The 24,206-nt window shown below is 47.6% G+C and overlaps 1 protein-coding gene across 12 annotated transcripts in view; it reads right to left on the bottom strand.

Annotated features, from left to right (window-relative positions):
- TBL1XR1 (TBL1X/Y related 1) overlaps positions 1-24,206 on the bottom strand; it is a 1,277,138-nt gene that overhangs the window by 860,487 nt on the left and 392,445 nt on the right. For 9 of the 12 annotated variants that reach the window (XM_069618702.1, XM_069618701.1, XM_069618708.1 and 6 more), the window contains one exon: positions 7,357-7,459. In XM_069618702.1, coding sequence (XP_069474803.1) covers positions 7,357-7,414 — 58 coding nt within the window. In that variant the 5' untranslated portion in view covers positions 7,415-7,459. Of the gene's footprint in view, positions 1-7,356; positions 7,460-7,607; positions 7,736-24,206 lie in introns of all 12 variants that reach the window. The other 3 variants (XM_069618704.1, XM_069618706.1, XM_069618709.1) reach the window with 1 other exon arrangement.

Raw genomic sequence — 24,206 nt, 5'->3', positions numbered from 1 at the left:
ACCATACCTCCGTGACTTTGGGGAGGGAGGAACCCTTGGCAATCGTGGGTGGTTGCCGTGTGTCGTGAGGCGATCTCGACCTGGAACGCCCAGAGGACGCCGATTCTGTGGACCGCTCTCTATGTGCCTCCTTCTTCTGAGCGCTCGACACACGTGTCGAGTCTCGGCTGGGGTTAGTGTGCTTAGGTGCAGTAGTGTGGGTAGCACTTGTGTCGCCGGGTGTGGTCCCCATAACTGCCCTGCCGGACAATCCTCCGAGGTCGGGGACTCGCGCTTGGGTGTCTATCGACGCCCCTGTGCCCTTGCCGTCCGAAACGGCGGCGTTGCTGCCATCACTGAAGGAACCCACTGCCTCCATGGCCTCGAACTGCCTAGCGTAATGGGCCCAACGTTTAGTGTAGCGGTCCTTTAGTGTTTTAGCCTTAAAGTGCTTACACGCTCTGCAGTTAGCTTCGGGGTGATCCCTAGGCAACACAGAGATTACAGGCGTTATGCTGGTCAATCCAAGGAAACTTGCGGTTGCACTTGGGGCAGAATTTAAATGAAGTACTCTCCATATGTCACCTTATAGCAGCGGGCGAGTGTATGTAGGATATAAAGGGAGTGTGATTATGTCCACTCCCACTCTCCCTACTTGCAGGGCCAAGGCCAGAGGCCTTCCGAGGCCCAAAGTCCATCGTGCAGTCTCGACGGTTGTTTTTTCTTCAGACCGGCGTCGATCTTCGACGTGGGATTGGAAGAACAGGTTTTTTTTTTTTTTAATTTGTTTTTTTAATTATGACAAAATAGCTGAAAGCCAGGGAACTCCGCAACAATGCTTCCGACAAGTATGGCATGAGGGATCATGGGTACAGTGGACATCACACTAGGCCGCCCTATGTCGACGCCCATTTTCGAGTTTCGAAAAACAGACTAATACTCTGCAGCTTCCACTAGATGTCGGCCTATGCACAGCATGTGATCTAAGCAGATTCCACAAGCCTCAGAAATATATATAATACATTACTCACCGTAATCGTATTTCTGATGCTTGTATCTGCTTAAATTCACATGCTGTGCATAGGCCGACATCTAGTGGAAGCTGCAGAGTATTACAGTTGTTTTTTTCAAAACTCAAAAAGGGACGTTGACAGGGAGTGCCAGTAATACATCCACTGTACTCATGATCCCTCACGTGTGTAGGTCCCTCAGATTGTATTTGTCCTGATTAGGAAGCATGAGGTGTAGCGCAAGTACAGTTGTATCCAAGCAGATACGTATCAGACAAGCTCATAAGCATCCATGCGCCTTCTCTCCGAGGGGGGGGTGGCTCACATGTGAATCTAAGCAGATACAAGCATCAGAAATACGATTACGGTGAGTAATGTATCCCTTTTGAGGCTTGTGAAATCTGCTTAGATCACATGCTGTGCATAGATTAGCGAGCAGTGGAAGAAGAATGAGGAGGAGGTGGGATGTGAGAAGGTTCATGAGCGAAAAAATGTCTTGGAACCGTTTGTCCCACTTGTGTATCTGTTTTGAAATGGGTGTCAATGCAGTAGTGCTGAGTGAAAGTATGTACAGAGCTCCATGTAGCTGCCTTGCAAATACTGTCTAAGGGGACATTTGCAGTGAAATCCAGAGTGGCTCCAGTACCTCTTGTGTAGTGAGCCCTGGGCGTAAAAGGCAGAGTTTTATCTGATCGGGAATAGCACAGTTGTATACATATTACTATCCAGCTAGAGCTGGCATTCTTAGAAATGTGATCACCTTCTCTACCTGGCGCTATGGAGACAAATAATTGATCTGTTTTTCTTAGCGGTCTGGTCTTGTCTACGTAGTAGAGGACCGGTCTCCTCACATTTAGTGTGTGGAGGTTTGGTGAGAACCTAGGGTGAGTAAGTAAAACCAGCTTGTCTTTGTGTACAACAAAGAAAGGATCCTGCACGGACGACGCTTGGATTTCACAGACCCTTCTTATAGAAGTGATAGCCACTAAGAAGGCAGTTTTATAGGTCAGGTGTTTGAGACTACACTTGAGCATTGGCTCGAAAAGGGGGACCCATGAGTTTAGCGAGTACCACATTGAGGTCCCACCCTGGCCGCGGGTTAGAAATTGGAGGGTGAAGTCCCTTTACTCCTTCCATAAATGCTTTGATGACCGGTACTTTCCACCATGAGACTTTATTATGAGAGGTCGTGTAGGTTGACAAAGACTCCAGGTGGACATTTAGGGAGTTAAATACTAACCCTGCATCTAGCAAATGGAGCATTTAAGTTAGAATGTGGGATGGAGTACATTCTATGGGGTTGATTTGTTTAGTCTGGCACCAAATTACGAATCTTCTCCATTTGTCAAAGTAACAGTGCCTAGTGTTTGGTGTGCTTGATTCTTTCAAGATATCCATGCATCTCTGGCAGGTTAAGATATCCGAACTCTATGACTGAGGGAGCCATGCTGCCAAGTTCATTGAGTGCGGCTGCACTGTTAGTCCCTCGTGCTTGGTGAATAGGTTGTACTGGCATGGGAGTTTGATGGGATCGCACATCGCCAGTCTGCGCAGAGGTGGATACCATGGTTGTCTTGCCCACATATGAGCAATTAGGATAAGCGTCATCGGTTCCTTGTGTATCTTGTTCACCACTTTCCTCATGAGAGGTGTTGGTGGAAAAGCGTAGGCAAATATCCCTGACCAGTTCATCCATAGGGCGTTCCTCTTGGAGCCTGGCTGGGGGAACCTGGACGTGAAGTCTGGGCATGGACTGTTTTCGCTTGTGTCGAATAAATCTATTGTGGGGGGAAACCCCACTGAGAGAAGAGGTGTTCTACGACGTCTTCGTGGAGTCGCCATTTGTGTTCACTGGAAGGGGATCTCTGATCAGAGAGTCTGCTAGAGATTTGAGTTCCCCCGGAACGAGTGCCCCCCTGTTTGTTTATGTAAAACGTTGCAGTTGTGCTTCTCTGTGGATATGCCACTCGTGCTCCTCGGGTAGAGGATTTCTGCTTCTACTAGAGCACCGAGTTCCCCTGGAACGTGTAAAGAGCCTTGGAACATGTTCCGCTTGAGTGTCCACTTCCACATTTTTGGGTATAGCCTGTATAGACTTGGAGAGCATGTGCCTCCGTTCTGGTTTATGTAGACCATGGCAGTGGTGCGGTCTGTGAGGACCTGCACTGACTGACCTGCTAGATGCAGCTGAAAGGCTTGTAGGGCTTGTATCTCTAAAAGGTGGATGTGATTTTGGGCTCTGATCTGTGTCCACAGGCCATGCGCTGTGTGATGTAGGTAATGGGCTACCCGTTCGCCGAGTGAGACATCTGGTGAGTATCGCTTCAACTGGAGGATTGCGAAAGGATTTTCCCTTTAACAGATTTTCCTTGGACCACCAGCGTATCGCTTGTAATAGAGTTAGCGAAAACCACTAGATTGTCCCACTGACAGCTTGCCTGAGACCATTGTTTCGCTAAGCAATCCTGCATTGGGTGCATGCGCAGCCGCGCGTGTGAAACTAGATAAATGCACATTACCCCCAGCAGGCGCATTGCCTTGCGTATGGTTATTTGGCAACTGGCGAGATAATGAGGTATTTACAGCAGCATTTTCTGAACCCTTTCGTTTGAGGTGAAGACTAACCACACTCTTGTTTTTATGATATCTCCTAGGAACAGAAGGTTGATTGTTCTTTGGGTTTTCTGCTTGCAAATTTGAGGGGATTCCCCTGTTATCAGCCAGCCGTCCAGATAAGGGTACACTGGAATAGGCTGTCTGCGTAAGTGCGCTGCACTTACCGCTAATACTTTGGTGAATACCCTTGGAGCTGAGGCTGTGTCAAAGGGGAGCATCTTGAACTGGTAGTGTTGATCTGCTATCTTGAAGCGCAGGAATTTTCTGTGTACTGGGAACATTGAAATATGAAAGCATGCATCTTTCATATCCAATGTGGCCATGTAATCCACCCTGCTTTAGAAGGGGCATTACCTCTTGCAGCGTTGTCATGCAGAACTTTTGTGGCTTGACATAAGTGTTTTCAGGACGCAGGTCTAGGATAGGGCACATTGTAAGGTCTTTCTTTGGTTCAAGGAAGTATGTTGAATAGATACTCTTTTCTACCTGGTTTGCCGGGACGATTACTATAGCATCCTTTTCCAGCAGTGTTTTGACTGCTTCTAGTAGAATGTGCTGTTCCCCGACGCCAGGACAGTGCCTGCCCTTTTCCTGCTGGTGGCGACCACTATGGAATCTGGATTTGAGCTGACCCCTTAGTATACAGGGGGTCAGTGGGCACAGGTCTGAATAGCTTCTCTATTCTAGGACCGCCCTTGTGAGACCTGGTGCCTGTAGGGATGGTTGGATAAGTCTTTGGACAGTCTGCAGGAGAGGTATAAACTGGGTGGCAGACCTTTTGTCTCCCAGGATATCTTCCACAAAGTCCTTGTCGACCTGTGCTTCTTAAGTGTTGATATTAAAATGTGCCGCCTTTAGTAGCAGTTCATTGTACTGAAGCAGACTGCCAACAGGCGAATCTGCTACCGGCTCATCCTGGATCACGTAAATGTTGTCATCAACGTCAAACTTGTCTTCGTCTTGGCCAAACAGGTACCCCTGAAACCCTGGGTCTGCTTGGTCGTCATAATACGAGTCCTAAGAGGGGTCTTGGTATGTCCGACAGGTGTCTTGGAATGTCGAGTCCGGATTGATCAGAGGAGAGGTGCTAGGCTGTGGCTCAAAATTAGACCTTTTTGCTGGGGGTGGCTGTGCTGATGCCCCTGGCTGTGAGGCATCTTTAAGAATTGTTAATTGGTCAGGATGTCGGTCCATGAAGGCTACGAAACAAGACATTGTCCTTATAATCTTATTGAATTGTTCAGATGTATATTTGCATGAGGGCGGAAAGCCTGACATGACAGGGGTGGCCTGGGAGGGAGTGATATTCTTGTGTGCATGGCCCCCGAGTGTGTCCAAGTGAATGGAAAACCCTGTCTAAGTGTCTTAAGGGGCTAAGGATGTCGAAAAATGAGACTTTTCCGGCAACCTCGCCATAAGCAGACAATCACTGACGCGTTTGATTAGTTCTTGCATTTTCTTGGGGGACGCTGAGACACCTTTCGCCGCATCTTTTTGGCATGCGAAAGGAAGGCCTTATGTGCAGTGTCCGAACAGACCTTTCGCTTTTGGGGAACTGCCGTGAGGCGAAAACGTGCGTGATGGCCCAGAGGACAGTAAAGAGCCTGATGCTTTATCCCTGGACACCGTTTGGGCCTCGACGCTCGACAGTACCGTTGAGAGTCGGCCGTCGGGTATGTCTTTAGTGTGTTTGTGTGTGCCTTGGCCATCGGGAGTCTTCTCCCTCACAGAACTGCCAGCCTGCTTCTTTGAGTCTGGGGTCCGCACCTGGGGTTCCGACGGACCCCACTCGCCCTCAGCGTCACTCATGACCCCGATACTGCCCTCGCTGGAGTCTTCCATCACGATGAAGGCCTCAGCCTACACGGCATGAGGGGCCCACCGTTTGGTCTGCTGATCCTTTAGGTTTTTAGGCCTAAACAGTTTAAAGGATTTACAATCCTTTTCTGCGCGATCCCTCGGAAGACAGTGCTTGCACACTCAGTGTGTGTCCTTCCACAGGAATTTTCAGTGGCAAAATGTGTGTTTTGTCCATTATATTTTAAAAGGGCATATAGGCGAGAAAAGAAGAAAGGGGATGACGGAATAAGCATTCTCTAAAGAGGTCGTATGAAGACCTCTCCCCTCTCTCCCTACTGTAATAGGCCGAAGCCCGAAGAGGCCTGTGAAGGCTGTGTCTGGTTGACGACCAGTCAGTCGTCGACGATGAGGGTGTTCGTCGGGAGCCGTTGATCAGTCAATCAGTCAACAAGGCGAACAACAAAGGAAAGAAAAAGTCTATAAGTACAACTTTAGCTAATCAAAGGCATCAGCCTGAAAGAGAACTCTGCATTTGCGACCAACTTCGATGGCAGAAAAAAACAATCTGAGGGACCTCGACGCGTGAAGGACCATGGGTACAGTGCATGTCATACTAGGGATAGTATTACTAAACATGCCCAGTCGACATCCGTTTGAGTTTCGAAAACAAATCTTGTAATGCTCTGCGACTTCCACTAGATGTCGGACTATGCAGAGCAGATCCACAAACTCCGGAAATATATTTTTTGTTACTTTTTCGGTAAGATTAAATTAGTTATTTCCATTTTGGTAACATCACTGGATACCTCCTGCATCGCCCAAAATGCACTAAACGACAAATGCTGATGCACTACAAAAGGTACCATCTCTGGAGACCAACGGAAAACACAAGAAGCAGACAATCACAGATTATAAACCAAGTAATGCAATAAATCAAAAAACAGTAATCCTTCTCCTAATACCCACCACGAATATGAAACAACAGTCTGCTTACAATCAGCTTAACCGCTCCCATTCTTGAAATTCAGAAAAGTGACTCCGTCAAATCTCTTCAAACACCATTTTATGGAAGTGATCATCTGAAAAACCTTCTGTTTGACTTTCCCTCTCCAACTTGTAGCCTGTGCCGATAACATGTGTAACCCCCCCTTCTCCACAGCCTTTTAACTGTACCTATAATATTCCATCCTAATGCACAAGTAGTATCGCTCAGTGACAAGGCGCTCGTCTTGGAAGCAAGACGACGGAGAGCAACACAGGTTTGAACCCCGGGTAAGCACTTAGAAACCTCTTTGGTATGAAGCATGTTATAAAAAAACAATTATAATAATTACAATGAGTAGGTATAATTGGTTCCATACGATCATATCTTAAGTCATGTACCTTCACGTTGGAAGGCTTGAGTTGTGTGCTACAGAATGCAACACATTCATCAAATGCAGATATCAGTTATGTTTGCAATTATGCTATTAGTGTTCTTTTTGAGACATGGAGTATTTCTTCCAACAGCCTTATTGCCTTTCCAGCTGCCAATTTCCTGGCATTTTACATACATTTGGCGACACGCTAAGACAGTTTAAATTGCTTGAAAAGGCCAGATTTTATCTTCACTACTACAGAGCAGGGCACACAAGATCCATTCTATGCTGTCCTAACAAAGACCAAAACTTCTCTGAAAAACCTAGAACCTCTGCAACATTACCACAGTTAAAAACACCAAAAGCATCAAAGTCCGGACATGCCAACTTCAGACTACCCAATATTGCTTGAATGCAATTGGATAGGTCAATGTATACACATACAACTGCTACGACATATTTTTAAACCAATCCACTTGATCACAGTGAGCAGTTAGAAGCATGAAAGTAAGTTAGAAATGTGAAATATAAAAACACACGAGAGGCTTGCACACATATATCAAGGACATTTGGAGGAATCTTTAAGTGCTCACCTGACTCCTGCAAGTAGCGGTACACCAGAAAGTTGACCTCATCACTGCTTATACTCATGTTTATTCCCAGTTAAACCATGAGGTCAAACCAAAGGATAGCTCCCTGAAATCAAAAAGAAAAACTGATAAATATATTGATTGGTATACATTCGCTGAAATAGTATATTTAAAATATGCCCTGTTATTATTATAAGAATTAAAAGCACTCAAGCAAACTGCAACTGCAAATTTTCAATAAAAAAGTTACTTACCAGCGATACTATTTCCGTTTCAGAATCACACATTATGTATAGCTTGCCAACTCGTCATTGCTCCAGACTATTTCAACTAGTTTATCAAACAAAGTTAGGTCTTGACAGGGACATCTCTAGCGTATGTCCTGTAGGACAGGGGTAAAAATATAAGTTGCAAGTTATTGTCCAAGCAAAAGTCGCGTGCCTTCTTAATTCTCCACAAGCACACTATCTTAGTCACCAAGAGTGATCATTGCAAACATTGAGGCCCGATGTAGGGCATGTACACGCTACCAACAATGTTCCTTCCAGTTCACAATCTCCTTAGATTGTTTATTTTTAACTGTGCAATGATCTAGAACAACTGTGTGTAACTTGTGTGCAGTTTGTATACATCACAAGAGTATATGCACTGCAAACCTGCACTAATTACCAACTCCGAAGAGGTTTTTCACTGCAAATGTTTAATATACATCTGTGTGTGACACTTTCATGTTGACTTTTTTAATACACCATTCTTGTGGGAAGGTTTGGTTGGGCACATGTGACTCAGATATAATCAGCAAAAAGATTGGTTGTAAGTAACTGGGTCTGTTTGTGGCTTGAGAGTAAGTTCAGATTCAATTGCTGTGTGCATTCTGATGATGGGTGTGTGCCAAGTGCAGTATTAACCCATGTCTCTATACTGCATGTACTACTGAAAGTCTGGTCTCATTTTTTAGTCTATGCAGTAGTATTTTTGAAAGTATATATTAAACTTTATACCTTGGATATGGGATCTAGTGGTAAATTTGCCAGAAAAGCAATTGCTTCTCTTATTGCCAATGTTGAATGGCCTTTTGACTTTTAAAATAGCTGCCTGTTTGTAAGCTCTCGGGAGGATAACTCTGGGGCAACGCACTCGCCTTGGAAGCAAGGTGACGCAGAGCAAAACAGGCTCGATCCCCGGATCCGCGCTTAGCAAACTCTGGGAATTAGGCACGTTATAAATAACCAATTACAATTAGCTCATGTTAATGTTAAAGGTATTTGTACTGTGCACCGTCACCAACAGTATTGGTACCCAGGCGCACTGGCAGATCTATGCAGAAAAAGCGGGTTGGGTTAGTAGGGTGAGGAGGAAATAGGAAAGGGAGAAAAGTGGTGTGCTGTTGACAGCTTCAGCTCGGTTTTCACTGTGCGCTGAGCTTTGGTGCGAATATCGGACCGATCCGAGGCCTAGTGTACTGTAGTTGCGGTTTACGGGTTCTTCAAGTGCGTGTGGTTTGCGGAGCGAGAAGATGGTTGTGTGGATTTTCGTGCAAGGTAGGTAAATGGAGATTTGAGCACAGGGTTAGTGGGTTAGATCTCTCTTAGTGCTTATAATTCTTGTCCTATGTGTCCGATAGTCCTATAGGTAGGCATATTTTCAATGTTATCCTTTACGGTCTGTCTAATTGTTATGAGTGATGGCGTGGCACATTCCCAGCTGTGTTGTTTAAGCTTAGTGTAATAGCTAGGGGCCTGTCCTGTCCCCCACGGTGGTATTGGTGCTATGATTAGCAATCACCCACTCCGTTGCCATTGGTCGGTGGTCCATTGTTTCCTGTGTGTATTTTGTAGGCCAAGCTGTTATTGATATATCATCCTTGCGACTTCATACCAAACTATCTGTGATCATTTTTGGTATTGTTCCATCATATCCATTTCTCAGTTGATAAACCGTATATTGTACTTCCTTAACTTCTGTTCATGGGCGATAGCTTAAGGAGATTGGGAATATTGGTTTCTTCTTTCAGCATTATTTCAGCTGTGTGTATGACCCCATAGGCGTTCTTCTAGTTATGGGGCAAAGAGCCAGGATTTGAGGAGTTTTCTGAATAGGAGGATATTTCTTGTGTTATGTATGCTCTTTGGTAGCTCGTTGCAGGTTTTTGGGCGAGGTGAGAGAAAGAAGAACCTCTGAATGTTCTTTTGTTGTAGGGTTTTGGTTCCAAACGGATGTCGCTGCTCGATCGAATCGTCCTTGTTGGGCAGTGTAGGCTTCATTTGTCTCTTAGGAACGCTCGCCTTGTTCATGGATTGCTCTGTGCGTAATGCACATTGAATTGAACTTGATTCTCTGTTTTATAGGTAGCCAGTGTAGTGTTTTCAGCACGTGTGATGTGTTCTCGTTGGGGTAGTTTGAGCAGCAGTCTGGCCGCCGCATTTTAAGTTGTCTAGTTTTTTTTTTTAAGTCGTTCAGGTATGCCCAGATATAGTCTATTGGTGTAATCTACTTTGGACATAACGAGAGCGATGACGGTGAGTGTTTTGTTGGAGAATAACAGGAATGGTAGGATCCTTCTCGCAGGAGAAAGAAGCATTTCTTGATTAGAGCATTTACTTGTGGCTCTAGAGTGAGTTTGTTGTCCATCAGTACTCCCAGGTTTTTTACAATCGATGATGGGGTTGGGGGTTGTATCGAGTTCCATTGGCCAGGGGATGTAGTGGTTGTCTCCTCCATTTTTTGTGATGATCATTATTTCTGTTTTGCCTGGGTTGAGTTTGAGTTAGAGTTCATCCAGTTGTTTATTTCAAGAAGGCAGTTCTCTAATGTGTTATGTTCTTGAATGTCTTGTATTTTGTAGACTATTTGTGTCGTCTGCGTAGTTGTTAACAGGTGAGGCTGTGTCTTTTGTATCTTCATTAGTTGAGACAGGTAGATGTTGAATAATAAAAGGGAGAAGGAGGAACCTTGTGGTACTCCGCATGAGGATTCTCCTGGGTTAGATTTGAAAGGCTTGATCCATACGGTCTCTGTTCTGTTTTTTAGGAAGGATTTGATCCATAGTAAGGCGCAGTCACCGATTCTTATTTCTTGTAATCTCGTGAGGAGGATGTCGTGGTTAACGGTGTTGAATGTCGCATAGAGGTCTAGAAGTATCAAAGCTTTACTATTGTCTGAATCTGCATTTGCCTTTAGGTCATCCCATATTGAGAGAAGTGCCGATTCCATTCCTCTCATTGGTCTAAAGCCTACTTGTGCCTGATCTAGTAGGTGGTGCTCTTCTATGAATTCTTGGGTTATTCTGTATTTCGAGCAGTTTAGCTGGATAGAGGATGTTGGAGATGGGTCTATAATTGGAGAGGTCCTCTACGTTTCCTGCTGTATCTTTGAGGAGTGGCCTGATGTATGCCGATTTGAAGGATTGTGGCACTTTTCCAGATTCCTGTTGAGATTGAAAGGTTGAAGATGTTCCTGAGGTATTCCATGGGTGTTCCTTTTGAGAGGATTGATTGGTATATGTCTGGGGGCAGGGATCCGCAAGGGGGGGAACCTGTCTTGTTGCTTTGATTTGCCAGTTTGACAAATGTATCCACTGATATTTGGGGGAAGCTTCAGAGTTTGTTCGGCCATTCCTCGTAGGGGTGGAGGACTTCCACAATCTGCTCACATAGTCCGTTTTTTATGGTCTGTTGGATGGTAATGATTTTGTTTTTGAAATGGTCTGCTAGATCATTGCATAGTTGCTTTGATGGAATTGGCATGTTGTTGCAGCCTGGTGTTTTTTTTATATCGTTTATGATTTTAAAGAGTTCTTTTTGGGTGTTTAAGGCATAGTATTTCCTTTTTGCTTTTTGTATTTCCTTTTTGCTTTTTGTATTTCCTTTATGTACGAGTGGGTATGTTGTCGAAATTTACATTTTTTCTCGCAGTCGTTTTTGATCCTCAAATCTAGTTCTAGCTTTCGTTTTTTTCTTTTCATGGCACAGAGTAGTAGGGTGAACTATTTTGACGTTGCTCTTTTGCGTGAAGTGGTAAAAGGTTTTTCTTTGGCAATCTCATCAAGTGTTATTGTGATCCAGTTGTGATATGATAGGTTATTTATAACGCGCTTAATACCCAGAGGTTTCTAAGAGCGGACGGTGATTATTAATTGTTTCCTTAATAATCACACTGGCAACTCCAATAACCAAGCAACAGGACAAGTCACCAAGCATCATGAAAAGAAATTGGAGAACCATCAAAAACTCAAACCTAACTGAGGTACTGGAACTCTGCAAACCACAAGCAATTATAACGGATGAAGCTGACCTGGGCAAAAAAATAGATCTACTGGAGGATAGCTTAAGGGCAACATGCTCACCTTGGAAGCAAGAAGACACAGAACACCACAGGTTCGACTAGAAGTAAGGTGGTCACTACGGTGAGTAACCTGGTTATACTCCTACGTCCTGTCCCCTTTCCTCCATACTGATGGGAGATTCCCAAGCACTCCTTACAGGAACTATGGGTGGATGGAAAAACCCCTTACTGAAACAGGTTCTTCAGCACAGCCTGCCCAAACTGAGCATCAGCTCTTGAACTCAGGTCTAAACAATAATGTTTACAAAAAGCCTATGGGGAGGCCCAAGTAGATGCCTTTGTGATGGTCTCCCAGGGGACATATTTCTGAAAGGCTACTGCGGCAGCCTTGCCCCGCACCAGGTGTGCATGAATACTTTTAGGAGGCTTCAGCCCTTGAACAGTGTAAGACTCCGTAATGCAGGCCGCGATCCATCCGGAGATGGTCGCCTCAGAGGCCTGCTTACCTTGTGGATTACCAAAGATCACCAACAGTTGAGAAGAGCTTCTAAATTCGGAAGTTCTGTCAAGATAGAATTTAAGAGCCCTTCTAACATCCAGACAGTGTAGAACCCTTTCCGCCTCTGAAGCGGGGTTCAGGAAAAAGACCGGCAGGGAAATAGACTGATTTAGATGGAACTCAGAAACCACCTTTGGCAAGAAAGCAGGGTTTGACCGTAGGGCCACCTTATCCTTGTGAAAAGCCAAGAAGGGATGTTCCACTGACAAATCTTGGAGCTCACTCACGCGCCTTGCCGAAGTGATGGCCACCAAAAAGGACACCTTCCATGACAGGTGCTTGAGGTCAACCGTGGCCATTGGTTCCAAAGGCTTATGGCACGCCGCCGTCAGGACCACATTTAGATCCCACGCCGGGTGCGGACTGCGAATCAGAGGATAAAGGCGTGTCAAACCTGCAAAATGTCTCTTAACCACTGGATTAGACAGAGTAAGAACATTGGTCCGTAGATAGGTAGACGGAAACCGCCGAAAGATAAGCTCTACATGACAGAACGTGAACTTCCGACTCTGCTAAGTAGGATACAAAGGACAATACTGTGTCAATCGTAGTGCGCCTTGGGTCCAACTGCTTGTTTAAACACCAATGCCAGAACCTAAGCCATTTGCTTCTGTACTGGAACCTAGTCAAAGGTTTTTTGGCTGCCTGGATTATGCACATGTTATCCGCAGACAGGCTAAGATGTTCTAAAGACTGAACTCAGGCACCATGCCGCCAAGATGAGTGATTGTGGGGAGGGGTGCCACAGCTGTTCCCCCTGGTGAAGAAGAAGATCGGTGGTCACCGGTAGCCTGATCGGCGGATACACTGACAGGTGTTGGAGTTCTGAGAACCAAAACCTGGCTGGCCACCATGAGGCTATGAGCAGAAGAGAACAATTCACTGAGTTCTTCAATTTGCAAATCGTCCGATGAACTAGAGGCAGAGGCGGGAAGGCATAAGCCCTCATGTTGTGCCATGGGATCTCAAGAGCATCCCCTAGAGAGGAGGCTCCCAGTCCGTTTCTGGAGGCATACAGAGGAAGCTTCTTGTTTGCCGCCGTGGCAAAGAGGTCCACTTCTGGAGTGCCCCAGCGCAGGAAAATCCATGAGAGGACCTCCGCCTTCAGTTCCCACTCGAAGCTGACTATAGTCAGTTGACTGAGGGGATCTGCCGTGACATTCAGCTGGCCCGGAATGTGTACTGCAAGTAGCCAGACACCATGCTGCACCGCCCATTCCCAAACATGGATGGACAGCTCCACGAGCGGGGCAGACTTGGTGCCCGCTTGCTTGTTGATGTAAAACATCAACACCACATTGTCCGTGCGAATCCGGACCACCTTGTTGGCTACGATCGGTCTGAACGCCTTGAGCGCTAAGAAAATCGCCAGGCGCTCCAGATGATTTATGTGGAGGAGCTTGTCCTGGGGTGACCAAAGATCCGAGACCTGAAGAAGATCCAACATCGCACCCCACCCCAGAAGGGCAGAGTCGGTCATGACCGTTATCGTCAGAGCTGGGTCCTGAAACCCCGCCCCCACCGACAGGTTGCTGAGAGACGACCACCAGTCCAGGTCCGCTCTCATGGAAGCCGGAATCGTTATCAACTTGGGAGTCCGGATCCACAGCCTGAAGCCAAGAGCTCCGAAGAGCTATCTGAGTCTGCCTCATCTTGAGGCAAGCAAGAGGAAGCGCCAAAACGCACGAGGCCATGAGGCCCAGAAGCCTCTGAAACCACCAGGCCGACATGCTCTCTGACTGCACTATGCAGTCGATCGTATTCCAGCGAAAACCCAGGAAGATCAAGTCCCGAGAGACCGTCGTGGAAGATTTCCGCCAGTTCACCGACACCCCGAGGTGTAACAGGAGCTGGAGGAGAGACTGAAGATTGCAGGCAGCTTTCAGCGTGTAAGGGCTGCGCAAGAGCCAGTCGTTCAAATACAGATTATACATGGATACCCTGCAGACGAAGATAGGCTGCAATCACCGACATCTTCGTACGTGGTGCCGAACTTAGGCCAAAAGGAAGCGCTCAAAACTGGCAATGCTCCTCTCCCACAGAGAAACAGAGATATCTCCTGTGTGGACCCCAGATCAGGATATGCATGTAGGCATCCTGAAAATCCACCACACTGAGCCAATCGCCCATCTGCAGGGAAGTCCGTATCTGGCCGGGCGTGATCATCTTGAATTTCTCTTGGGGTAGGAAAAGATTGAACTGGGAAAGGTCTAGGATGGTGCGCAGGCCAGCCTGGTTGGGTTTGGGCATCGTAAACAGCCGGGAGTAGAAGCCCTCCCCTCGCTCCCCAAGAGGAACGGGTTCCACAGCTCTGAGTTCCTGCACCTCGGCTTTTAGGGAGGGCGATCCCGACTGCTGGAAAGGAGGGTTGAGGGGTCGGGTAGGGGTAAGCGGAAGCCCGCCCGAGCGACTGACGAGACCCCACCTGTCCTCGGTGATGGGTCTGCCATGCCTCCCAATGAGGCGCAATGCGCCCATCCACCGGGGTCTCATGCGAGCAAGGAGAACCCTCATTTGGCAGGCTTTTCAGTGGTGTTCCCACCTGAACCTGAGGAGGAGGCTGAGGAGCAGGAGAAAAAAAAAACGAGTCTGTTGCTGCCTCCAGCGATTATTACTCGGAGGAGTATCCACTCTGCGGGATTTCCGGTCTAGGAAGCCCCTGAAATCTGAGGAGGGCCGGCTTTGCGACAGCGGTCTCTGGGTCCTAAAAGGGGTTTTAACCAGAACTGACAAGGACTTAGCCGTCTTGGTGCTGTCCTTTGTTTTGGTGAGCTCCACATCCGTTGTAGAATGAAAAAGCTCCTTACCGTCAAACAGCAGGTCCAACACCTTGTCCTGCACAACCTTCGAGAACTTGGTGGCATGCAACCACGCATGTCGAGGTGTCAACACCCAGCATAAGGCCCCGAGCCGACGTGATGAGCCGTGGCCTCAAGCAGACCCTGGGCCAAGACTCTGGCATCAGATAAACCCGCCTTAAAGTTTTCCAGCTTCTCGACCGGAATGAACTCATCGAACTCCGACAGACCTTTCCACATCTTCATATTTGCCCCCACTAACACCAGTTCCGCATTAGCCTGCCGGAGCTGCAAGGCAGAGATAGCGAAAATCTTCCTACCATTGGAGTTTGTCCTCTTTCCCCAGAACCTGAGTCGCCATCGTAGAAGAGGACGCTGCAGGCCTGGACTGCAAAGCGGCCATAACCACTACTGTGGAGGAGGGAGGCGGACAAGATTACAGGGCCACCTCTTCCGAAGAATGCAGCCTATATCGTACGTCAATTTTCTTACTGACGAAAAATCCAGAGTGTGGCTTTTCCCAGACCCTGCAGACCATGGCCAAAATGTCCTTCTGCAAGAACAGGCCGGTACGCTCCGAAGGAGACACAGTGAATGCCCCCGAAAGCACACCCTCCTGCGGAGCGGGTGCCTCGGGCACTGGAACATCCAATAGGCACATCATGTCCAGTACCCGGTCGTGAAAAGTTCTAATAGAGCAGGGCTGGTCTTCGCTGTCCTGCTCACCTTGCGCATCATCTGACAGGTCAGGATCCTGCTGAACCGTGTCAGGCACTGCCTTGTCCACGGGGGACAATGGGGGCAAGGGCGGAAGGGTCGGTGGAGGCACCGTAGGCCAGGGCGGCGCCGGCGGAACCACTGGTGGAACCAGAGGCGCAGGCGGGCATATCTCCCTAAAAAGTCCCTTAAAATACTCTCTCATGGGTTCGGTACGCATGAGTCTGAAATTTGCTGAAAAAGGCGTCCTCCGGAGACGGTTTTGGAACTGCCAGAGAAGGCCTCATGAGGAGGATAATTCCAGGGACGCAGAGGGGAGGGTTGCCACACAGGCCCATCCCTCGAAGTGTCCACAAAAATCAAAGGTGCCGAACCCACAGGCAACGGGACATTGTGCGGAAGGGGCATCCGGGCGTTCCAATCGTAAACTGGACAAAATGGATGCGAACAAGGAATTTTATGTTCTCCGGCGGAACCAACTCCTACACCTGAAGCCGATGGCGTAGTTGTAGGGGAAGCACCCAAAATTGCAGCCGTGGTCGTGGCGCTAACGGCCGCCCTTTTGCCATCACCTGAGGGGAACTGCGGCGCGTGTGGAAGTGAGGCAGGGATCCCCGTCGGTGGGTCAGGGGTGTTAATTTTAGCCTTAACATAAGGAACCTCGGCCGGGGCCGGTACTATGAGGCCTGGAATGTTTCTGCGACATACCAATAGCCAAACTAGCCTTCACAGGAAGGACCACGGCACTGCCGGTAAAGGAAGAACTTTCACTCCTTGCCCCCTCAACAGTTCTGGCGTCACCACAAGAGCGGGAATGGTGGGGAACAACTTCCACCGACAAGGCCTTGGCAGGCCTCTCAGAAATGTTGGTCACTTTAGCCTCTGCACGAGGGACCTCAGACCCAGGTCTGGTAACAGCCTTCCTAGTGTGGGACTCGAACATCCATTTGGAATCACCAAGCCCAGCCGAGGTCTCGAGGTGCACCCCGGTACTTTTGAGGGAAGCCGATAATGAGGCCTCAGAGCGAGCTCTGGTACCCCACGACTCAGTAGAATAGGGTCTACAGGCCGCTCCCAGAGGAGGGGCCTCGGAGCGGGCTCCGGTATCCACAGACACCTTACGGAGAGCCTCTGAGAAAACTCTGGTACAATTATTAGGCCCAGAAGGCACCTTGGGGCAATCCCCAGTGACAGAGCGATCAACGCTCCTCCCGGCTCGGGAAGAGCCCGGAAAGATCTCACGGCCGGGAAGCCCTGAAAAGTAAAGAACTTACTGGGCGTTTCTTCTTTTCGTTGATAAACGCCTGAAAATGCGAAGGAGGAGTACGTCAAAACACCTCCTCCCACCGCTCCAACCGAAGTTAAGTGCCCGGACCAAAAGGGAGTCGCAATAAAAACAGGAGTCCCAACGGTGATCCGGAGCCAAACACTCTAGACAAAGAGGATGGGGATCCTCCCTCACGAAGCGTCGGTGACACAATGAACAATCTGGAAAGTCAAGTCTAGTTTGAACGACAGACAGACTAGTATACGAAGGCTAGCTAGAGCCAGAGAGGAGGAAAAAAAGGGAAGAAGATCTTCCGAGGATGCAAGCGTGTCCAGTCCCGAACGAGAGGTGAAAAGGACTGATGGGCGATGCGTGGGGCTAAGATGAGATGGGCGGGGATATGGCCGCATGCCGGGCCATGCGTAGAAAGAGGAAGGACTAAAATATTTTGCATTTTTTGGATGCTTTTACAAGGCACTCCAATCCCGTCCCACAGGATGGAGAAATGTCCCATAAGTATGGAGGAAAGGGGACGGGACGTAGGAGTATTATATGCCTACGTTTGCTATACCTAGACAGGACGAGAGAGGCCTGGCATTCACAGAGGACGAGTGGCATTTAAAAAACTCTAGGATTGATAGACCTAGATTTCGGGACAGAGGCCTAGGTTTCAAAGAATTGCAGGCAGTATTTAGAACATCTAGATTTGAGACACCTAGACAGAGGGAGAAAGGATTAGGTTAATACATCTAGATTTGAGACACCTAGACAATGGGTGAAAGGCCTATGTTTAAACAGCAGGCAGTAATTGGAACAATTAGATTTGAGCGAGCTGGTTGACAGGAGAAAGGCCTAGGTTTCAAAGAGTGACCAACAGGCAGTAATTGGAGAGCAGCAGGCAGTAATTAGAGCAACTGGAATGTAGATATCTGGATAACGGTAGAAGGCCTAGGTTTCAAATAATTACAGACAAACTTGGAACCCCTAGACAATGGGAAAGAGACCTAGGTTTCAAAGAGTAGCAGGCAGTAATTAGAGCAACTAGATTTGAGACACCTAGGCAACAGAACAATTTCCAATATTCAAGGTGTGTGACTCAGGCTGATATTCACAACACTGTCCCAATGTGGCTCAGGCTAGTGTTCAAAGTACTATATTAGAGTGTTACTCTCACAGGGTAGTTTTCACAGTGTTATCTTGGAGTGGTACTCTCTAAATGTGACTCAGTGCAACATTAACAATTTTCAATATGTGCGACACAGGTCAATATTCACAGCACTGTCTTAATGTGAAACTTGTCTAGATATGGCTCAAGGCAACATTAACAATTCTCTAAGAGTACGACACAGGTTAATATTCACAGTACTATCTCAATGTGGCACTTTCCAGATGTGACTCAGGCAACATTAACAAACTACTAAGAGTGTGACGCAGGCTAATATTTACAGTACTATCTTAACGTGGCACAGATGATAGTCACAAATCTCACCATATGTGAAGCAGGTTTGTATTAGTAGCCTGGTCTGCTATGTTCCGAGGGTAGGTAGAGTGGCAGGGCTTCCAGCATAGAAGGATTGCTCTACTCCCCACACAGGCCATGCCTACCTTGATAGTTGGTGCTGGTTGACTGCTGGACACTGGCTTCCCCTGCTGACACATGCAGACACAATCTGGAGCCGCCACTGTAGGAGCTGCCCTTTGCCTTGGGACCCTTAGCGACAGGGGCTGCACGGTCAGTGTGTCGCCGTGGGATGGGGTGTTATGAGGAACAAATGGACCAATCAGGGTTGGGGGGTGGGAATAGAGGGGAAATCCGGAAGCTAGAGCCGGGGGTAGAGGAAAGCAGGCTGCGCACGGAGCGCAAGTAATTGCACAAAAAATGGCCAAAAGGCAAGCTGCTGGTGAGGAGCTGCCTTCTCTGTGAGGTGACCTTACCTGGGGGACACGGCGAGTGCCACTCATGACACTTTTGGAAATACTGCTCAATACATCTTGCAATTCCTGCCTTGCTGGTCGATAAATGTACAATTTCAAAAGGCAAAAAGATTGGATGTTATTCTAATGTGTTTCATTCTATCCATATACAATCGGACAGCCCAGTGCACATCCAGCGAGAACATTTGTGCATAGCTTCTAACGGTGTAATGCTTAGCCTATGCAGTACTACGTCTTGATCCAAAATAGGTGCTGTCTTGCATATAGATGGGTGTATATGTTCTACCACTATGAAATCCTGTACCCTTGGGATCTTCCACCACATGATTTTACTCCGATGTGGTTTACGCTGAAAAGGCGAGAGCACATTTAGTGAGTGCTGTGCAATTGCACTATATTATATGTGTAGTAGATCTCTCACTATCTGTTTCTGCACTTTGAAGAGCCTATATATTACTTTGTGCACCAGAAAACCTGTCACTTCTAATTATTAAAGTAGCATAGCCTTGAGGTGAGTTGGCATACCGCCTTTAACATAGACAAACATCTTTAAAGTTGTTTCAAAAGGTATATGGTCAATCCGTTGATTCGCATCTAACACCAATCCATCGAATTATAAGCATCGAAATGCCATTCATTGAATGACCATTTCGTGGTCTATAATTCGATGGATCCATCGAAATATGTTATATTGAATTAGGGTTAGGGTTAGATTAAGGGTTGGGTTGGGGCTAGGTTAAGGGTTGGGGCTAGGGTTAGATTAAGGATTACATTAGGGTTAGGGGCCAAATATACAAAAACTTAAAAAACTTACAAGGAGCTGGCCAGTGCCGAAATGTCAGCACTGGACAGGTCCATGTAACGTTTTAAAGTTACTAAAAAGCACTGAAATGCAATTTGTGATATGTAAAAGTGCATTTCCATTGAAACAAGTCCATTTATATTTTCGATTGCCTGGTTTAGATGGAAATGCACTTTTACATGTTAAAGCTAGCCTGTCAATGCTTTGGCAGACAATGCTTTGCATTAGATGGTTTGGTTTGTAGATGCTTTTTTTCAACGGATTGACCATAAACCGTTATAAATGGCCTCAGGAGCTAAACTGCTATGATCAATGTATGTGGATTGGAATGTGTGCTTCTGCTTTTGGGCGAGTGGATGCTAATGTGAATGATAACTCATTGGTTTCTCAAACATAGCGTACTAGTCTAGCCCATGTCAGTGCAATGAGTAGGAGTGTCATATGAAATTGATGCAGCTTGGGTATAATGAGGTGCCATTTTGCCTTCAACGTTGAAGCAGAAGCACAATTTAGCTTGTGTCCAAAACTGGAGAAATACACTCACATTAGGAAAGTGTTCATGCTAGGAATTAAGTTTCACATTGCACATAACAAACATGGGTGAAGGACGCTTGTTGTCGAGGCCTTGAGCCTCCAAATGTGACAAATAAGGCGTCGGTTTTGCCAAAGGCCTCAGTCGAGATTCTTCTGACGTCTAAACAGTGGAGAGCCTTTTCAGCATCTTCCTTGGGATTTTGAAATAAAGTGAGGAGCACAATCTCTTTATGAAAGAGGCCACCGCTGGTAGGAAGCTGTGGTGCGTGCGAAGCACGACCTCGTCCCAATGAAACAGTGTAGGGCTCAGAAGCCACCATCTTGCCAAGTCTGCGAGCTGAAGTGAGACCCACCAGTAGCGCTGTTTTGCGCATGACCAATTTGATGTCGACTGTAGACATGGGCTTGAATGGCTTCTGCTGTGCAGGTGCGCTAAGAACAACGTTAAGATGTCAGACTGGGTGTGGGCGCTTGATGGGCAGGAAAAGCCTAGTCAACCCTGCTAGATGTCTTCACCACTGGATTAGCTGAGTAGGTGAACCGGTCCGAGTTCCTGTATGCATCAAAGGCCACGAGGTTGTTCTGCAGGTGTCGACCTGGACCGCTGATCTGGCCAAGTACGCCCAGAAGGACAACACCTGGTCCAGAGTGCAGGATAGCGGGTCCACTCCGTTTTCCTTGGACCCAAAGCAGAACCTGGTCCATTTGTTCTTGAGCTGCTTTCCAGTAGCCAGACTCCTGGCTCCCTGGACGATTTCTAGGTAGTCTTGGGAAAGCAAAGATGTTGCAGAGTCACCTGCTCAGGTACCAGGCTGCGAAGGCTAGCCTTTCTGGGCAAGAGGGAATCGCCCCACCCCCACCCTGCTGCACCAGGAGCAGGCCCTCCAAAAGGGGGAGAGGGACTTCTGGTTGGGCTGAGAGCTGCCGTGGGTCTTAGAACCAAGGACTGGCCACCACTGCAGCGTTACGAGGATGAGATGCAGCCGCCGGGATTGTCTGATCTTGCAAACAACCTTGTGGATGAGCGGGGTAGGAGTAAAAGCATATGCCCACATCCTATCCCAGGGGATCTGGCGCACGTCCCTGAGGGAGCCGCAACCCCTTCCCGCCCAGGAGGCAAACTCCTGACAAGTGTGGTTGCTCTCCATTACAAACAGGTCTGTGATCGGGAGACCCCACCTGCTGAAAAATCTCTTGAAGGTCTCTCATGTTCAGCTGCCACTCATAACTGTCGGGAGCCCATCCGACTGAGTCAGTCTGCCTCGAGGTTCGATTCTCCTGGCAGGTGTAACACTGAGATCCAGTAGTCCTATTCTATCGACCCCTCCCAGATGTTGAGGGCCAGTATGCATAGGAGGGGGAGATCTGGTGCCCCCTGCTTGTTTATGTAATACATGCAGGTAGAGTTGTCCATCGAAATGCAAACTGTCCTGCTCCTGATTAACGACAGGATTGCCTCGAGTGCGGGCCAAATGACCATCATTTCCACCCAACTGATGTGGTTTTGCTGGTCGTTCCTAGACCAGAGACCATGAACTGAATGAGTCCCCAGGGAAGTACCCCACCCCTGGAGTGAGGAGTCCGTAGTCATAGTATGATCTGTCGGAGGCGGTCTGAATGGTCTGCCCACCAGGATGTTCGCATCCTGCCCCACATGAGGTCTTGTAGGAGCGCAGGTATAGTGACTGGGGCTCCCTGATGACCAGACTCCTGGTCCCAGGATGCTGAAAAATGCAGCAGCAGTCTGCTCATTCACAGCTTTGTGTAAGGGATAGCCAGGAGGCACGCCACCAGTACTCTAGCAGGTGCTGGTATCATCAGGCCGTAGTTCCTGATCTGCTGAGGAAGTGAGCAACGGAAGCTTTGATCACCGCCACCTTCTCCCCCGTGGGGAACACCCTCTGCTTCAGAGAGGTCCACAGCAGCCCCAGAAACACCAGAGTTTGTGTAGGGTAGGGCCCAGACTTCTGGAAGTTAATTGAGAACCCCAGTTCATAGAGTGTAGGCATGAGTCTGGTCGTAAAGTAACTGACCTGCTCCTGGAACTGGAGGCATTCCGATCTGAGCAGGGCCGCAACCGCATTCAGTCTTGTGAATACCCTCTGTGCCGAGTTCAGGCCGAACGGTAGCGCCTGCCACACTAAGGTGCCTTTGTACTGATGTATGTTACTTCTAGCAGTATACCCATCTTGATTGTGCTTTGACGGTTGGATGCATAGATTCCATTATTTACCTGATTTCCATGCACGTGCTAGTCGTAGCTTCGAGTGCTATTAGCTGCGTCACTATCAGCTGCTTAGCCTCCCTCGCCCATTGTTGTGCGTCTGCTTCCCCATGCTCCCGCGGCTCTGTTCCTCTAGTTAATTTGCCTGTACCGCTTGTACTCGCTTATTAAGAGTTGCAGCCTTGCCTGCCTAATTGTTCTTAGGTCTCACACGCGCGGCTGTGCAAATTGTAGTTGCCTGTTCTATCCACAGCCCGTGCAGCTGCACACGAGCACAGTTAGCTGGCACCTTTCCAACCGCTTTCTTAATTGCGCCCATTTGTTCTTGGTCGTGGGTTATCCACCTGCACCACCTTCACTGCTAATTGTCACTATCTGCACCTAACGGCCCCGTTTTTGATTTTACCCGCTGGTCTAACAGCACTACTTGTCAAATAGACTGGAAGGTGCACTATCATCCGGGCTGTTGCCTTGCCTCTCACTGCAACAACTGACCTAGCTGCCTCCCAGAATTGTACTTACATGTATATAATTTTGTGAACATATTACATGCTTCAATGAATGTAGCTCTGGTGAACTACATCATCTAACAGATTGTTTGTAACGTTCTAGGTCCCCCATTCATAATTGTGCCACTGTTTTAGATCATCATGTTCCTATGCACCCGAGCTTACCCTACGCAAATGTTATTCCTACTTGTCTTACCTTGCTCACTGTGGGCACTTACCCTTGCAGCCCAAGTACAAATCTCTAGCTTATTCATAGCTATTACTCCTCTTGTATTGACAATGGTTTCTACCCATAGGCCTATATCGAACCAACCACCTAAACAGATTGTGTCACTGCACAACGATACCATGGGACACCCCGTGCTGTGCAATAACTTGCCCCTTTATAGCACTGGTCCTAGCAACATATACCTTAATGCCCCTGCTCTATGGTTAGATCATTTCACTAAGAAACCTACACCTAACCAACCTTGCTCACTGCACATTAGAAACAAAAAACTAGGAACTAGATTCTTGCGCACGAGTGGTCACACCAAGAATCCTTGCTCATGGTCTAAATGTCCTACGCCTAGCCCTATTTACCAGGTTCCCACTACACCAACTCAAGTCTACTCATACTACCCCTGCCCTACCAGGCAAAGACACACAGGTCAAGGGCGCTATGGTCAACGCTAGGTCCCTTTCAGCCCATGCATTGGATATTGCTGACCTTATCAAGACACAAGAGCTCGACTTTATTGCAATTTCTGAAACCTGGCTACACGCTGCCTCCGAACCTGCACTCTCTCTGGCGATACCCATAGATTACTCCATTACCAGATGCGACCGCAACACTATAGGGGGAGGAGTTGCCTTTATCCATAAAAACTCACTCGGCCCGAGGGCCTTACCAAACGTAAACATTGAATCTGCTGAGCTACTCGCGGTCAATTTACCACTATCCGCTAACCAAACGGCTACTTTACACCTAATCTACAGACCACCAGGCCCTGTAATATTCTTTGTGTATTACTTGACAAAGCCAAAACTAAATCGCAAATCATCCTCCTTGGGGACCTCAACTTGGGTCATCAAAATCCTAATGTCCCTACTTCAATAGACTTATCTAACACCTTAACTGATCTAGGATTCACCCATCACATCCAAGAACCAACCCACACCAAAGGGAGGTCTCTTGACTGGTTAGCCGACGCCAACTGCAACATCAGCTTACTATCCAATTCA

This window comes from Ambystoma mexicanum, chromosome 10 (genome assembly GCF_040938575.1).
Source record: "Ambystoma mexicanum isolate Mex_15411 chromosome 10, UKY_AmexF1_1, whole genome shotgun sequence".
NCBI lineage: Eukaryota > Metazoa > Chordata > Amphibia > Caudata > Ambystomatidae > Ambystoma > Ambystoma mexicanum.
This window is presented reverse-complemented; position numbering and strand designations above follow the sequence as displayed.